Source organism: Xiphophorus hellerii, chromosome 4 (assembly GCF_003331165.1).
Source record: "Xiphophorus hellerii strain 12219 chromosome 4, Xiphophorus_hellerii-4.1, whole genome shotgun sequence".
Lineage (NCBI taxonomy): Eukaryota > Metazoa > Chordata > Actinopteri > Cyprinodontiformes > Poeciliidae > Xiphophorus > Xiphophorus hellerii.
The window spans coordinates 32171727-32190006 of NC_045675.1; the positions used below are offsets into that span (position 1 = coordinate 32171727).

Below are 18280 nucleotides of genomic sequence, written 5' to 3' on the forward strand. Positions count from 1 at the left end.
ATATTGACTTACACATCACTTCCTGCTCACTGAGAGGAAGGCGCGCGCTGCATGAAGGAGCAGCCAGAGTGATGATCAGTGATCAGTTCTGTTATATAATCATGAGATTTGGACATTATGGCACAGAGGTCGAAGACAAGATACTAAACAATGATACGACAGGAAAAGCCTTCAGTCAGAAAATAAAACATATAAATCATTTGTTTTTTTAAGGTGTTAAACCGTCAGCAGCTTGATTGGAAACCCTGATAGCATTTCTAATCAACACACAGATAACTTCCACTTTACTGGAACGCAGACCTTTCAGACTGCATTTTCCTGTCCTGTATTGATTCTTACTTAATGGAAACACATTGTACTCTGTGCATCTACAGATCCATGTCAGCTTAACATGTTCAGTGAAGCCCTTTACATCTGCAGGTTGATCTCTGACGGGCCAAAGAGGGACTGGATGCTACTGCACGGACAGATTCTTCTAAAGAAAAAAAAGCCTTAAAGCTGCAGTAGGTAACATATAAAAATATGTTTTTTACATATTTGTTAAAACTGCCACCATCTCCTGACAGTAGAACATGAGACAGATAATCAGGGCACACATAGTTATGATTGACAGCGTTAAGACCCTCCTCCTGATCCTCATTGGTTGTTTCTGTATTTCTGCAGATGGCAGTAGGACCACAGGGAGGCAGAGGAGCTTGATTTCTTTCACAGATTATTTGTCTCAAGTTCTGCCGTCAGGACACTGTGACATTTTTAGCAAATATGTTAAAAATATATTTTTATAAAAAGTTACGTAGTGCAGCTTTAAAATACGGAAAAGTAACATTTCTGACACCGGAGGAGAAAATGATAGTTTACTGCTTAAATACTGGCATATGAAAAAAATAAAAATAAATAAATAAATAAATAAAACAAAGACACTTCATGGAATTTTGTTTGTTTTTCTAACACATAATTTATAAGTGGATGACATTCTAGCAACTAACATGCAATTCCCCCCAAGAGACAACCGCAAGATGCTAAAGAAAAAAAAAGTTTTTAAAATGCCATCATGAGACAGGCAGCATATTGTTCATTTGAAAATGAATGTCTCTAATGTACAATCATGAAGAGTCAGCACAAGTTGAATTTTAATGTGAGATGTGCAGGGAGGAAACATTTGCTCACTTATTGATGTTGAGTCCAACAGAAAGGCCTGAGCTTTTCACATGTTGTTGTTAGAAGTATTTTCAGCTGGAGATGACACCTTTACTACAAATGATCAAGCGCTCACTAAATGAATGCTTTTATTGCATTTAAAGTAATAAAATGTTTACTGTCCTATTTAAAATAAGGGACTGAATTATTTGGTTAATTGCATCTTTTAATGTATTTCTAATGTTGTATAAAAAGGACTTAAATGAAAAATCTTTATCCAATTAATCGTCAGATTATCTAAGCTAAAAATGATTTGTAGTTGCAGTATAATGCTGTGGGGATGCTTACATGGAGCTAAATAGAGAGCAGTGCAGGGAGAAAAACTGTTACAGGCTAAAGAAGACCTGAGACTGGGGTTAAAGTTCACCTCCCAGCAGAACAACCACAGACATACAGCCAGAGCTGCAATGCAATGGTTTAGATCAAAGCACATTTAATGGCCTAATCAAAGCACAGACTAAAATCTAATTAAAAATCGGTCTCAAAACTATAAAATCAATGTTCATGGTGGCTCTCTGTCCAACCTGACTGAAATGACTCTGACCCTGCAAAGATTTCATTCTGTAGATTGGCAAACTTGAAAAAAAAACTCATCATAAGCATGAGTATTTATGCTAGGCACTGTATCATTTTGATAAAATTATACAGTTATAATTTTATCCAAACTAAAAACAACATTACATGCCCTATTCTTTCTGAAACCTTCAAAAAGAAAAAAAAAGGCTTTTACCTTGACACTCTGGGGTAAATTTCCCATAACTGAACTCAGAGTCCCCTGGAGTTTTCTGATCTGATTGCTTTAGTTAAGTTTCACAGTTGCTGTGTAACATAAAGCCTGCAGGCAGTCAGGCAGGCGGCCGTACCTGTCTGGTCCGTTCCCGCAGGTCTTTATCTTCATAATGTGGGTGGTTGGTGAGAACTCTGCCTGTGCACAGCTTGATGCCGGCCAGGAGCTGCATGCTTCCAGCAAACACTGCCTGCTTCGGGGTCTTTGTGCTGTGGACAAACATAGTAGGACGACTCAACAGTCACATCTAAAAATATGACCTATCATCAATCCAAGATTGGGCTTTTACCCAGCTAAGAGAGGAAAACAGGAGAAATTAAAATGATAAAAAAGTTTTTTTAAAAATGAATACATGGAGGAAAGGAGGAGATGAAACAGTCTGAAGGTTATTCACAGATAAATTTAGCCAGCAAAAAAAAAAAAAATAAGTTGAATTGAATTTCACTTTGTTTTCCAGCTTTGGTATTCAGCCCACAGCTGCTCTCTGATCTGCAGCTATAATCTAAACACACTAAGAGTTTTTTTTTTTTTTCCATTCAGAGAAGTGACTTTGAAGACAGCAGCCATCTACATGAAGAGCGAATATAAAAGTGCTCTTTGTTCAGACAAATTAAGCAACTCAACAAGAAGAACAAATACCAAGGACAAACACAGGGAAGCTGTTGTGTGTTAATAAGTCAGTTTCATAGCATGTCTGATTATAAAATGATTACTTCCTGTAAGCTTTACAAGGCCCACATATAGACAGAAGCCGGTCTGAAAAATATATGCATATAGCCGCAGGCAAAATGATCTTCTGTCAGGTGTTGGGTGGATTAGCAGTGGGATCAGTGTGAGTGGTGATCAGTCAGCACGAAAGTAGAAAATACAGAATACAGGAAATGCAGTTTGAGTCATGCAAGCCACTCTAAATAATAAATTAGTCTTTGTTTTAAATGTTAGTAAAAAAAACCCTATGTTTACACCAAACTGCTCTCTCACATGCAGATGTTGCCATGTGACTCCTTTGCTCCGACCATCATAAATCAGTAAAGAAAGGCTAGTGATGAATTCACTCCAGGAAAATGCTTTGGTCCGCTTGTTTGGTACAGACCAAAGACAACTTTTTTTTTCCCATTTGGTGCTGTTTGAGCTTTTTTCAAAAGGATTATAATTTGTAAACATAGCCATGCCGATGACGATCAGTTCTCCCATTAGACAGGGACAGAGCACGGAGCTGGAAAAAACCCCAACAGAATTTGAATGTGAAGAGGGACTCATTCAGCGCTGGTTTGGTGATGTGAAATCTCTAATTTTGGAACGGTGTCAGGAAATGCTGCTGCAAGCTGAATGAGACCCACAACATGGTGGCAGCAGCATTACTAAGCAGGAAACAGCGGATCCAGTACAATTTTAGTACGTGTAGTAGCAGCTTCGTCAGCTGAAAGCCTCATTTTTACCACGACGCCCAGCAACAGTGTCTCGTGAAGTCAAAAAAGACGTAGATATACTGTTGGTTCGGATCAAGGTCGGTCTGTATTCACACCAGAAGTAAAAACACACCAATCAAAAGTGGGTCTCTGTTCGATTGTTTGGTTTTGCTTGAGTGTATTCACACCAGCACAAAAGGTCTGAACCAAAAGAGGAAGCAACAAACTCTGACACAGAAGGCGTTAATACTCCATAGAAAAAAAAAGCATCTCAAATGCTATTTTTATATCGTCATACATCATAGCCCTCAGGGTGCATTTACACCAGACCTGTTGGCCGCAGCTGCAGGTCAATGGACTATGGAAGTCCGGTTTGTTTGGGGATGTGTGAGTGGTCCACTGAAAAACATACATTACATCTTGTTTTACTTCAAGTGAACCAAATCCAGAAAGTAGATTTCAGTGCAGGGCATTGTGGGTAAACAGTTCAGGAGATCCAAAGGACAAGTTTCCTTAGTATGAAGAACTGAATGTCTTTCTTGGCATTTTCAGTTCAGTTTCAAAAGGTCCTCTTTGTATGACAAGCTCTATTGTGAAAGGAAACTTTGATCAACAGAATGCAGCAAACCCTACTGAAGAGTGTCCGTTCTGTGAAACGGCATCGAAAAGAAAACAGAATCGGCTAAAATCGGGTGTTGTCTGGTCAAAGACTTCTAGGAACTCCAGAGTGATTGGAATTTGGCCACAAAACAGTGATTGTGCATCCTGACTTTGTGACTGACTTTAGGTAAAACTTGTGAACCGTCCGTAAGACAGAAAAGAGCATTATCAATGTTTTATTCCATCTATAAAGAACTCTAATTCCAGCTCAACGGCTCCTGCATGCACAAAGGTAAGAGCTCCTGAGTGCTAATCAGGACAATGACTGATGGTGAGATTCAGAGTGATTAGGGGTGATCTTATTGGACTCATAAGCAGGACTAGATTACTGAAGTCCCACTTGAAAAGTGAGTACAGTAGTTCAATGAAGGAAACCACTCAGACTCTCCCTGAGAATTGAGACACAAACACCACAGAACAGAGCGCAGATTGAGTCTTTCCTCGAAGGACGAATGGGGGCCAAATGTTGCTTATTTAGACCATTTAGAAACACGACAAGGGGCAGAACGAAGGAAGCAAAGCAGGGAGTCAGACAAAAGAGAAGCAGAAGTTGCAAAAAAAAAAAATCGATTTCCATTGAATGGTTGACAGACAAATGAGTAGCGGCGCATGTTTCCTGGATAGAAGCGATTGACTAATTTGTCTTAATTACGCCGACAGATGAACACAAATACAAACAGGAGAAGCTGGAAGACTGAAGCTACTGAGACCGGGCCTGAATTACCAGGAGGAACAGCGTGAGTTACTAGACTAACCTTTTTCTTCGACAGGGTGAAAAAGGGAGACTGCTCCTGCCATAAAAATGTCAGCTTCGGTTAAATGGGCTAGCACTTAAAATAAGGTGCCTTTATGACTTTTTAATAATCTTCCCTCTCTGAATAAGGGTGGAAGGAGATCAAATCTGGTCGCTGGTCAGTTATAAAGAGCATGTAATATGACTTACATTGGCCTTGTTTATTATTACTAGATTTCCCTTCAGATGATCTTTGTGATTTATGACTATCAAATAAAGTAAAATGATGATAACTCACTCTGCCATCAGCATTGCATGAAAGTGTCCAAATATAACTGTTTCTTGAGTGACCTTTGAGTGATGTGGACTTAAAAGTTTTATTATGATATTTTGTGTTGTAATAACTGTTTGTTGTTTCTTGTGTTGCTTGTGACTGCATGGCAGCAACCAGAGTCCCACAAACACAAACAATACTTTTAAAAAAGATCCCGTTTATAACACACTCCTATAGAACACCAGTCACTTAAAGAACTAACAATCCAGATAACACTGTGTGGTGGCACCTTGGGGAATGTAGTCTTCTATTTTTCTATTTTTGAATTATGTTCTACACAGAAAATCACCCAGAGCCAATGAGTTTGAGTTTGAAAAAAGAATTACTTGTACACATTTTGCAATAATAAAAAGAAAATGCTCCCCACAGACCCAAACAGCTTACAAGGATTAAACACAGTCGAATATAAACAACCAACATTTTCTCCCGCACTCCATCCTGAATGACAGTCTTCAAGGATTTTGTTTTTCCCATTGTTTCCACTGACAGCTCTGTTGACGGGGCCACGGTTCCCATCAATCAGCTGGTGGCAACAAATTGTTGCAAGCATTCCCCTTAAGCTACCCCCATTAGCATATGCAGATCTGTGTAAATTACAAGGTAGTTCTATACGTCATTCCTGATTTATAAGACAGGAAAACTCTTAAAAGTTTTAAAAGCCAGAATCATTATCTCTTAACTGAAAAACTTCTTTTTCTCTCCCCCAATTGGATTTTCGTCTTTTTACAAAATGCAGCTTCTATCCGAGTGTCCTTTATGCTTTACGGGGTTTTTAAAACAGGGGAGGTACAACTAGCGACTAAAGGTCAGTGATGCTGCGTGTTTTATGAGAACACAAAGTAGCCGGTTTAGTTGAGAGTGTTCCAGTGTGACTACATCTACCTCTTCATTTACTGAACTCCATTTTCATTTATTTTATGAAAATGGATCCTACCATCTAATCATGTTTGACCATGATGGGCAGTAAGAGTTGTTTTGATGTTGCCAAATATATATTTGGTATGTCAACATCAGTATTAAGGATGAGCTCATCAGTCAGCCAGTGATTGGCAGTTGAACAAGCAAACAACATTTTCCTTATAAATGCATCAAAACAGAACTCACTTTTTGCGAGTGTCAGGAAGAAACCTGCTTTTGCTCCTTTTTTAAAACAATTACTAGCAGTCTGCCCACTAGATGGCAGCACTGTCAATACAGTTGATGGTATGTGTTGAAAATGCATCAGTAGGCATTACTGCTACACATATGCAGGGTTTCCCACAGAAAACGTGCCCAGCCCCGTGGTCGGCCCACAGTGCTTCTGTATTTAAAAAAATGGTAAGTTGACAAGAACTGTTAAAATATCAGTGAGTAATTATGTTACTGGAAGAGATTGTTGACAATACTTAGACACAACAATTGTCTTAATAACAACAAAATACAATTAAAATAATAATATGCATTTTCTGCACTTCTGTTAAATCCCAATTAAGTAATTAGAGGGTCTTTACTATGTAATGTTGGTCACATTTATAGGTCTTGTGTTTACAAGGCATAAGTGAACTAAGCAGCTGCTTAAGCCCCTAACCCCTGGTCTTCAGGGGCCAAATAAATGCTAACATTTTAACAGAGATCATAAATTTCAAATTTTTACAATTGTTTATCAAGAATGACATTGCTGTTAAATTTGATTTAATGGTTTCAGAATAGATCAATTAAAAGATTTTAAATTGTTTAAGATTTAAAGAGCTGGCAAGTTTACTTTGTAAGAGTGCAAAGAACAATCTTCATAGTTTTATTTTGTTTTGTTACCATAGCAACAATCTGATGCTATAAGTTTAATCTTTGTGTTTGAACTCAGCCTGTTCACAAGCACATCTCAGGAAATTACAATTATCAGTGATTACTTTTCAGCGCTGCCAATTAATCTTATCCCCCTTTCCCAGATTCCAATAAATCTGTATTGAAATGCTGCTAGTGACGTTTAAATCATCTTCTACTCAAGGCCTCATGCAACCTGAGGCCGGCTCTGCATGATGAGCTGGAGTCGCTACTCTGCACATCGAGAGACCAACAGGAAGATGTATGTGGCACTACTAGCAAAAGCGCCATACAGATATACAGTATATACCTGTAGGGAGCAAGCTTTACCTTTTAGTGATTGTTGAGTTTTTAATAAGCTCCACTGAGGCTGTTTGTTTTGTTTGTCTGGGCTCATTGTTACAGGGTTTTTTCTGATTTTTCTGTCATCCGGCTGGCCCTGTAGCGCTCGCTCACATGTTGCAGCCGCGGCCGCGCGCTCAGAAGTGCCTGACAGGAGCGGAGCAGAGCTGAGAGCTGGGGCCTTTTGATATGACGCGGTTTGATGTGGTGTCGCATGACAACGGGGCGAGCGCAATAACTCCTACATTGGCTAAACTACCAGCACATTAATGCACCGAGGAACACATACAAACTTTATCTGTGTTTGCAGCACAGACACAGCTGGGCAGTGAGATGTAAACACAAGACATAGAACATAATTCTTTGTTCACACTGATAAATCATTCTCACTGCCCTCCACGCTCAACAGGGCGACAATAGGTTATATTTGTGATTTGCATTGAGCTTAGGGAAGCAATGCAAGCGCTGTGGCTTTTAAACTCGCTGAAGTATTCGCCAAAGAAAAATGAGTCCTCACAAGGGCGACACAAATGAACCTGCTCTGCAAGAACACTTTCCAAATCGTCCAGCTTGAGTGGAAGGTGGCGCGAGTGATCTGCGCCAAGTTGAACCTCAGAGTTTCTACTGCTCAGTTTGCTGGCTGCATTGTGTGCTTACATGTCATTACCCTGCAGGAAGCATCAGCTTTCAGGGTGACGCTGAGACAACAATCGTGATGAAAGAGAAAAACATTCATGTCATAATGTTAAATCACAGGAAAACAGAAGGATGTAAAGTGTTAAGTTCATCTAAAGAGACAGAAGAAAGCTGAACATACACAGCGTTGAAAAGTATTCACACATTTATCATTTTTCATGATGCGCCAAATTACATAATTGCGAAGTGAAAGAAACAGAATACACTTTTAACTGTACAAATGCAGCTCTAAAACCTGTCATGCTTTTCTATTCAGGCTGTCTCAGCCATCTTTTATTTTATCCACCTCAAGCTTCATCACATTAAATAAGAAAATCTCTGAAAATCTATTTCCAAACCTAAAAGGCCACGGACCTTCTAAATAAATTTACGACTAGACTTTTTATGTGAATACATTTTTTTTCAGTTCTTGGAACTCTTTGTTTAGGTTTACAAAATTCAAAATAGAACATTATGAGAGACAGGTGATTAAATAAACAAAAAAAACCTTTCTATAACCTGTGTACTTTGTAGACACATTTATACTTTAATCATGTTCTGGGTGAAAAGATACATTTTCATTTGTGAAGATTCAGTTATTTTTTCCGTCAGTTACAGTTGGCACATTGATATATCAGGGTAGTTGTCTAAGAGGCCAAAGCTGAAGTGAACTCTAGAATCTAGCCAAAATATAAATAAATAAATAAATAAATCATAATCGTATTCAAGGTGTGTGAACACTTTTACAAAGCCTAAACTGAAACACTTATTTGTAAAAAATAATCTTCCATGAGTAGTTGTTGCTGAAACATGACCACTGGTCCTGGTACTGTAGTTTTCACAACTACTTGGACTTTATTTTTAAAGCACTTGCTGTATAAACAACTAAGTGTTACAGTGAAATTTGCTGACTGGTCCACAGGAGCCTGTTCCTCCTCTGACAGGCTCTCCATGCTGAGTAGCCAGATGAGCCTCCTGAATCTGCAGCAAAACTGCTGTCAAAGCTCTCATTAATAATTTCCACTGCAGACTTCATAATTCTCCAATGCACACCATATATATCTCAGCTCAGAGTGTTGAGGAGGATGGAGTTCAGAAAAAAAAACTAGCAAAAGAATCTTTTAGAGTTACATTTAGTTCATAAGGCTGAGTTTTATGTACGTTGTCTGCTTTTTGGACTTGTGAAACTTGTCAAAACCAAAGTGAAACTGTGACTGTTACACTGTAACATCAATCTGATTGTGTTGTGCACACAGTGAGGTGTGCTGGGAGCTTTCTGGCTGTTTCTGGCATCAGTGTGCAGGAACCTGCAGGGCGGCGACAGCCCAGAGCCCTGGGAGTCCTGCAATCAGCCGTTTGTGGGAAACGCGCGCTTCAGCTTGGGCTGCTCCTCTCTGCGCTGCACCTGTTAACAAACCCACTGCCTTGTCTGCCTCTGTGCCCAGTAGCGGTCAGGGAGCTGGGCAGAGAACAGCTTTTCATTTTCTCTGATTGTTTATTGGGAGCTTAGCGTCAGTCTGCAGCTGGGCCGGGAAATCATGGCACATTATTAAGAGGAAAACTGAGTTATGCTGCTGCTAAAATAACAACACTCGCCATTTTATCCCATGAGTCAGATTTATACATTTGTAAAGATTGCACTTACTCTCACAGGAGTGTTAATAATCCCTCATATCAATCTGCTTTGCCATGCAAATGAAAGGATAAGGAGTCAGTCATTAGATTCAGTGAAGGTAGTTTTATCTCCTGTCTAATAACTTTATCCTGATCCAACACCTAATCCTAATTGTGACTTAAAGGGCCACTGTTATGGGTTTTCTATGCAAATAGTGCAATTTTAAAGCACAATCAAGCAACTTTGTTACCTTCTGTTGTTAAAAATGATCTATATATCAAAAATATTTCTGACCTTGTAATTTAATACCTTGAAATTGTGCCTCTGTCTCTTTACAAACTTCTGATCTTTTTGAAACTCTGCCGTCAGGAAATTATCACATGGCTCCTCTATTAACCATTTAACAGCGTTTTTAGCAGCATCGCACCAAGAAGTTGCATGTAGAATGAGCTCAGCAGTTGCACCAGGTGTTTGCTAATTGCTGCTGGCTATTCTGAAGGAGCTGAGTGGGGGAGACGCCAGGGAGGGAGGCTCTGTGTGGCAGAAACTCGAAAGTCTGGAAACTGCAGCTCCGAGGAGGAGCTGTGTGGAAAAGACAGGGCTAGATCCACCCAGTGATTGGTTGTTCCCATGGGGATGTAACTCAACCAGCAGAACACAACAACCCTCTGGAACAGGCAGTTAGTTCTCCATCAAAACAGGAATATTTATCAATCTAGATAGACTTTCAGGAAAATATTTCCTGTCTTTAGTGAATCATTTTGAAAATACAGATGTTGCGCTCTGAAGTGGCTCTGGAGCCAATCAGTTATTGGCCACCACTACTAAAGTTTTCTGGTTGCACCACTGCCTGAGTCAAGGTCAAGTCAAAGTCATCGTTCTTCTTTTTAATTATGGTCTTAGAGATTTTCACTTTGCTTTTACATAAACTTGACTTTGAGAAAATCCAAGACCGAACTGGGAGTACTCCGTTACGTGTCCTCCCCACCTGACGCCGTACCCAGAAGTCACCACCGGTCATCAACCAGATTCAGGTTTGGACTTTGGCTAGGCCATCATAACCTGTAAATATGCTGTCATCTCAACCCATTATTTGAGCTTTGGTTGTGTGTTCAGGGTGGTTGTCCTGCTGGAAGGTGAATCTGCAGCTACTGCAGCCTCTAACAGGTTTTCCTTCAAGGATTATCCTGTGTTCAGCCTTTGCAGTCCCTGGTGAAGGAACAGAATCCCCACAGCATGATGCTGCTGCCAACATGTTTCACTATTTACTAATTGGGTGAAGTCTAAATTTTCGCACTGAATGTTACCTGGGGGTATCCGCCTAAAATACCTTAGACTTAGAACATTTTAAATGATGTATTTTTTTACCTTCTTCTCTACATTTATGCCCAGCTTGTTTGTCTATGACATTAAATTCTATTAAAATACAAAGAAATTTGTAAACTGTTCCATTACAAAATGTAACAAAGTTCAATGGGGTGAACACTTTTTCAAATAATTGTAAGCAAAGACATGAAGAGATGTCTGATAGGGCTGATTTTGCTCATTGCTCTTGTGCAGATGCAGCTCTATTATTATTATTTTTCTTCTTTCATAAACTGGATTTTATATAACAAGAGTGCACTTTACCTGAGTGTTCTTGTTTACTGATTAATTGAAAATCATTTTTTGAGTCGGAGAAAACAGCCTGAGACTGAGGGTACTTCAAGTCTTCAGTATTTATTAAATGTCGATACTTGACACAAGATGGCACATACTGATTAAAATCTGTTTAGAAATGTTCTTTGGCCTAAAAGCTCCATTATACACTCTGTATCCACTTTATTAGGTACACCTGATCACTTGCAAAGAGTGAATCAACCAATCATATTGCAGCAATGCATTTGAGCACAGGAGAGACAACTAGTGTAAGTTCAGCTGAACTGTCTGAATGGGGAACAAATGGGATTTTAGTGATTTTAAACATGTTGTGTTTGTTAGAACCAGAGGACTCAGGGGTCAGTCTGAGGACTTCACAAACTGCTGAACTACTTGGATTTACCGGTACATACGCAACCATTTATGGAGAACATTTTAAAAAGAGAAAGTATTCAGTGGGCAACAATTAAATCTGCAGCAGGTAATTTAAAAAAATATATGTTTTTTAACATATTTGCTTAAACTGTCACCATGTCCTGCAGTATAGTATGAGACAGATAATTGAGCTCATGTTCCTCCTCCCTGTAATCCTACTGCCATCTGCAAAAATATACTGCTGCTGGTACAAAGCAACCAATCAGAACCAGGGGGAGGGTCTTACAGTGTCATTCTCATGTACGCACCGTTGTGTTTGCTGTATATTTCTTGTCTTTTTTCTTTTATTTGTAGATTCTAGAAGGGGATTAATGATGAAAGAATATAGAAAGATTTCTCGCAAATTTTCAAAAGTACAAACACAAAATGATAGTTTGGATTACAAAAAAATAAAAATCATCAACTGTCAGAGACTTCGGGAACTGCCTGCAAAACTGTCACTACTTCTGCCCTCTGATATCCGTTTTAGACATGAGCATTCTGTAGATTAACTCAATTAAACCCTCATTGGTGGTCTGCATGTAGATCTAAATACATCTGAATCGGATCATTCCTTCCAGCTGCTTATTCTACTGCCCAACCATTACTGCCGTTTAATGTATAACCCCGTATTTCAGTCTGGTTGAACTGCAGGAACCTATATTGCTCTCCTCATCTCATATACAGCTACATTACACCCCCTGCAGCTACAATTACAGCAATGAGTTCCTAACAGCTTTCCATAAACACACCATCTGGTCATAAACCATGCTAGCTGCTGTTTGCACGAGTCTGTCCTTGTTCTCGCTCGTCATTACGAACCTTCTGTGTAAAACTAAACAACCTCAGTTCACTAGGAGAACACAGTTTAACTCGAGTCCCTTTTCGACCCCCTAGCCCCCCATCTTAACGCTCTCATCTGGAATGTAATTAGCGCAGCAGCAAGAAGCTTAGCGCTGCCCCCTGCTCTCAGCCCCCGCCGCGGTAACCGTGAGGCAGCCTCAAATCCCCACTGCCTGACAGGATTATCTGAGAGGGAAGGGAACCCATGTCACACACACACATTTACATTCGCAGTGCAGACCTCTTCTTCTGCTGCCTTAATATCCATGTCCTTCAGTCGCTGTGCCATTCCACTATTTGTCTAATTGGATTAGATCAAAATGATCTTTTTTATCTTTTTGCCCACTGCCTGGGTGGACATAATACACATCAATAACTCGGGATTCCTGGAGAAAGCAAGTGATAATCTATTAGAAACACCTCAGCCTGGTCCAGTTTGACGGGTTCTGTTCAACAGGAGAGTTTCACCCTGGGCTAATGAAAAAAAACCTCCCAGTTCACGAGGAAATTTCTCTACAATTCAAAGGATTCTACAAAATCTGACACCTCCAACTCCTGTGCCATCGTCATTTCTACCGCCACTGTTTTATTCACAATGTGAATGTGGCTAACATACGGCTAAGTGCTTCGAAAGGCTGGACTGCTGCATGATGAAGAGGACGCCACGAGCTTGAGAGCGAGACGGAAGGATTATTAAGAGTACGGCTGAAACGATTAATCATGATGAATCAATAATTGAAGTAATTATCAGCTAAATTAGTAATTCATATACAGACTCAACAAATGATAATTTGCTGAAAAACAGCGTAGAGCAGTAATTAAGCCAAAACTGTATAAAATATGTATACATTTTGAATGTAATTTATTAAAATATGTTTTACCCACAACACCTCGAGTGACAGTTTTACTTTCACCCGGTTCAAATTCACAAATAGAATGCTTCATTATTGCATTTTAGGCAAAAAACAAATATTTTCTTATTTAAAAATAATTGAATTATTTGTTTATTTGCACCTTTGAATTAATTTCCAATATTATATTCAGAAAGACTGAAGTGCTTCAATGAAAATTCTGTAGAACATGCCAATTTTTCTATCCGATTAATCAATTAATCGTCAGAATAATCTAGTGCTAAAATAATTTAGTTGCATCCCTAATTGAGAATAACAATGAAAAAAAGACGGGCAGAAACGCACAAAAACTATTTCATAGTTACTCGATTATGCTATAAAATGGCACTATTTGCATGGAAAACACATTATGCTGCCCCTTTAAAAGATTTCTTACTTACTTGAACTTCAACCCAGTTTTATGCTGTTGAGTTCCCAAGAGAAAAAAACGGACCAAATAAAGTTAGCAATAGTTTTCTGACGCATCCTCTTGCCCAATTTCTTTGCCTTGCTTTGGTTTTACAAATTCTCTTCTTTGCCCATTGTTCCCTTGGCACCACCTCTTGGTTAGGAGCTAATCATCACACATTTACAGTCAAGAAAAGTTTGTGTAGTCTCAGAGTGCCTCTGGGTGACGGGGAGGGGGACCGTATGGACCCTCATGGTGTGGTACAGATGGCCATACGTACGTGACACGGGTCTGGAGGAGCACCGACGGTCCGGTGGACCATATTCTTATGAAAGTGACTAGGGAATTCAAGACATTGATTTGCATTTTGGCCTGGTTTTTGTTAAATGAATAATTAAAAGTGTCATGTACAGAATAGTTGTTCATCTGAGTCCATATTTCAACCCATTTCAAGTCTTAAATGGACCAGATGTTTTATTTTATTTTTATTATGTCCTGGTTAGAAAAACCTGAGAGCTGAAGGAGCGTGTGGTTTCTTTTAAATAACATGCACACTGGGGAGGTATATGATTAGGAGCAGCTTAATAATTCAGGGCCCTACCCTGCCGCCATCTCCAACAATATGACCCAAATGAAATTGACTGAAAAAAAGAGGTTTCATAGACAGACATCTGCTAAAATATTTTTTCTCAGTTCAGTAATGTCTTCATGAAACAGTAGAAAAACTTATCTTTTCAAGCTCAGAAGATTTTGACCATCATCTAAAATAGTCAATAGACATTCACTAAGATCCTAGTAAGAAATCCAATTTTAAGTTCACATGTTTCATCTTTTCCTACAGCTTGCATAAGTCATGCTGTGAATAAATCAGTTTGCTTCTGTTCTCAGTTCATGTTTTCAGCAGCACTGACAGGTTTCAGACCTGGGGATAATAAGTACTTCCTCCTACTCACCCCACACCAGTTCAACATGAATCCTCATCCCTCCATCTAGCACAACAGTAAGCAATAGAGGTGTCCGTTAAAACTTATTGTGATTAATCTGTAGACCTTCAACCCAACACCCATTGGGTGCTAAAAAAAACCCCCAACTGCTAGTTGGTTTTTTTTTTAGCAAAGTCTTTACAGTGGACCCCAGATGGTTAGGGACCTCAACTGTCTGAGACCCCCAATAAAAACACTAACAGCTGTCTATTTTAACACCACAAACTATAACCCAATATGCATCAATACCCACAGTTTTTAGCACTACAGCAGAAGTAGTTTGGTAAAAAGTAGCCCCTGGTTCTAGGCTTGGCTTTGTACAGAGGGTCCAAATCCATGGCTATTGGGAAACAATTCCTTCCTGGATGCATGGACTCTGTTGACGTGATGGAAACACTTTCACCTCCACAAACTATCGCCATTGCTTCTTCCCAGTCGGCCATATTTGGTTACTCTTAACTCACGTTTGATCTCAAGAGGTTTTGCGAGATTTCCTGTCTGACATCTGATATGTGTGGGATCTCTCAGCCTTTGAAAATCAACCAACAATTTTAAAAGCTTGCTGTGCAAACAAGGCATAGTGTTATACGAGTCTCAATCCACAGTTTTTAATCGCTTTCTGGACTCTACTGTTGTCATGGACAGAGACCATTGTCTCCAGGCTGCAGTGGCTCTCCTGTTGGAGCGGTTGCTCAGCGTCAGGGGACTCAGTCTACATAAACATCCCGGGTTTCAGGCGCCACTTAAACGTACATAAACAGCCTATATAGCTAAAAGGGCTAAATTCTGGAGAAATAAATATCCCCACAGTTGAAACTCACCTTTAAAGGCTTGCAGCTTTATTTGCAGGCCACAAATAAGCAAAATTTCTTCCGGTACACAATTCTTCACTACTTTGCAAAGCCCATTACAGAATCTTGTAATAAAATGATATAAGTTGATGCGTGGCAAAAACCTGGAAAAGTTTAAGAACAATGAATATTTCTGCAATGCAATGTGTGTGTTGGAGCTCCAAAATACAGAGCAACAGCATGGGGCCACTCCAAATCAGAGTGCTGCTTCTGCTCCCATCAGGCTGATCTTCTTCAAGCCCAGAGCCCCAGAGACCCCGAGGTGGGTTAGAGCTTCTCCAGCAGCTGGGCTCCTTCCACCACTCCTATGTCTTATTCATGGCGACCCATCGTCTCTCATCACTCATCAGCCAGACTCCCCCACAAACCAGCATCACACACTCACACACACACACACACGAACACCCCCACTAATCAAGGACATCAGGCGAAGCGAAGCTTGATCTAGCGAAACAAGCTAATCAAATTTGCATCAATATAATGGGTGCTCCAGATCTGTAAATTTGGGTGCATGTGTGAGCATGTGTGTAAGTACCTAATCCAGGTCATCAGCTCCACTGTGTCTGGATCATAGAACTCCCTGAGCTCTGATAGCTCCTCCATCAGCTTAGGCCAGAACTACAGAGGGAGAGAAGGGGGAGAAGAGGAAGAAGAAGGAGAGATGGAAAGCCATGGGTTTACCTTCATTAAGACACAAAGTACAACAACAAACCTATTCATCCTTAAAACTGCACTGATTGAATAGAGGTGCATCTCAACTGATTAGAACATCCTCAAAAAGTTATTGACACCAGCAATTCAATTCCAAACAGTAAACCTTTACAATACAAATGTTATATCAGCTCGTTACGCATTTTATGATTTTATATCTGCTAATTTGGTGATTATCACTTACAGATGATTAAAATCAAATTTCTTTGAAATGTTGATTATTTCTAACACCAATAAAATGCCTTTCCAATACAGAAATGTGGACCTACTGGACAGTAAAGAAACTGTCAGGGTTTCCCCCTGAAAACTTGCCAAGCCTGGTGGTCGGGGTGTTGGGGCTGTCCACCAGCGCCTCACCAGGTCTTTGCATAAAAAAAGGTTAAAGTTGACAGGAAATTTGAAAATATGACTAGGTAACTATGTGTAACCGGATGGCATTATTGAACAAAAACTATAGAGTCGTAAAAAAGGCAAATACCAAAAAAGTAAATAAAAAATATAACTTTTTACACTTTGGTTAAATCCTAATTAAGTAATCAGCCTGTGTGTGGATCTTAAAACAAGCTACGTAATGCTGGTCACACTTAAAAGCAAAAATAAATAAAAAGGAATATTATATAAATGGACAATATTGACTATTTGTATGCTTTAATAATATTGTTAGGGTACTAAATCTAAGTTTGTATAGTATTACGTTTTCTTGTGTTTTCTTAAATTCACCATTTTGTTCAATAATGTCTGCAGCTGTAGGATTTTGATTTGCTGTGTGATTGGTTTCTACTTTGACTGGATGAAAAAGACCTGTCTGTGATGATGTGGTCCATTACATTCATTTTATCAAGTTACAGCGCAGACACACAGCCAAGTGTAATGAGAGTATGTGAGATGTAAACACACACAGATCTGCATTCATCTTTGTTCACAGAAATATGCTCTCACAGTCTCAATGTGTGCTCAACGCCAACATTGGTACAGTATCCTCTGAAAAGACAGCCTTCATAGAGGGATCATTTACATGATCTCTGAATCACAGAATTTAGCATAAAAACATAGAATATCATAGAATTTGGTTATTTGTGAATATCATAAACCAAATCTCTGAAGATGGAGGTGTTGCATAGGTGTACCCTAACAACATCCACAGTGAAAGGATAACTAAAGAGAGAATGACTTCTCTGCTGTTGTCTCTCAGCCAGCCTGTTTTGTGACCTAATCCGAAGGCTGAGCTCTCAATCTGTCCATTCTGGAAAATTACACACTGACCGTGGACTCCAAGGCTGTCGGGCTGCCTGGGTCATTCCCCAATAAGTTACACTGAACTGGTCCTGGGGATTTGAGGGAGAGCAGGACAAGCCAGGCTGAAGTTAGCTGACTGGACTGATCATAAGTTAAAGGGGCAGCATTATGTAAAATCAACTTTTTTACACCATGTTATAATGTTTCTCCCTCATCAAAAACATACTTGAAGCATTGCCTTGATTCTTTCATGCGTGGTTGAGAAATCCTTTAATCTCCATGGCAACCATTTAGCTGTGCAAAATGCCTGGTTGGCTTCCCTTCAAGAGCTAATCCTCAAAGAGGCAGTTTCCAAGCTTCCACCTCACAGAGTAGCCCCCTCCCATGACTCCATCACCCAGCTCCTTCAGACTAGCCGGTAGCAATTAGCAAACATCTGGTGGGACTGCACCAGATGTTTGCAGCTGTGGAGCTCATTATATGAGTTACTTCTCAGAACAACGCTGGTAAAAATGTTGTTAAAGCGTCAAAAGAGGAGCCATGTTGTGATGACTTCCTGAAGTTGGAGTTTCATAAAGAGCAGAAGTTTTTAGAGACAGAGGCCCGATTTCAAGGAGCTAAATTACAAAGTCTAATTTCATTTAAGTCATATTCAATATATACATTATCTTTATAATAACATATGTTAACATAGCTACTTGATTGGGGTATAAAATGGCACTATGAGCCTGGAAAACACAAAAAAATGGCCCC

General features: G+C 39.6%; 1 protein-coding gene across 5 annotated transcripts in view; it reads right to left on the minus strand.

Annotated features, from left to right (window-relative positions):
* dpy19l3 (dpy-19 like C-mannosyltransferase 3) overlaps nucleotides 1-18280 on the minus strand; it is a 61633-nt gene that overhangs the window by 11736 nt on the left and 31617 nt on the right. For all 5 annotated transcript variants that reach the window (XM_032559671.1, XM_032559673.1, XM_032559668.1 and 2 more), the window contains 2 exons: nucleotides 16116-16198; nucleotides 2061-2193 (listed from right to left, as the gene is read on the minus strand). In XM_032559671.1, the coding sequence (XP_032415562.1) occupies nucleotides 2061-2193; nucleotides 16116-16198 (216 nt within the window). The remainder of the gene's footprint in view (nucleotides 1-2060; nucleotides 2194-16115; nucleotides 16199-18280) is intronic.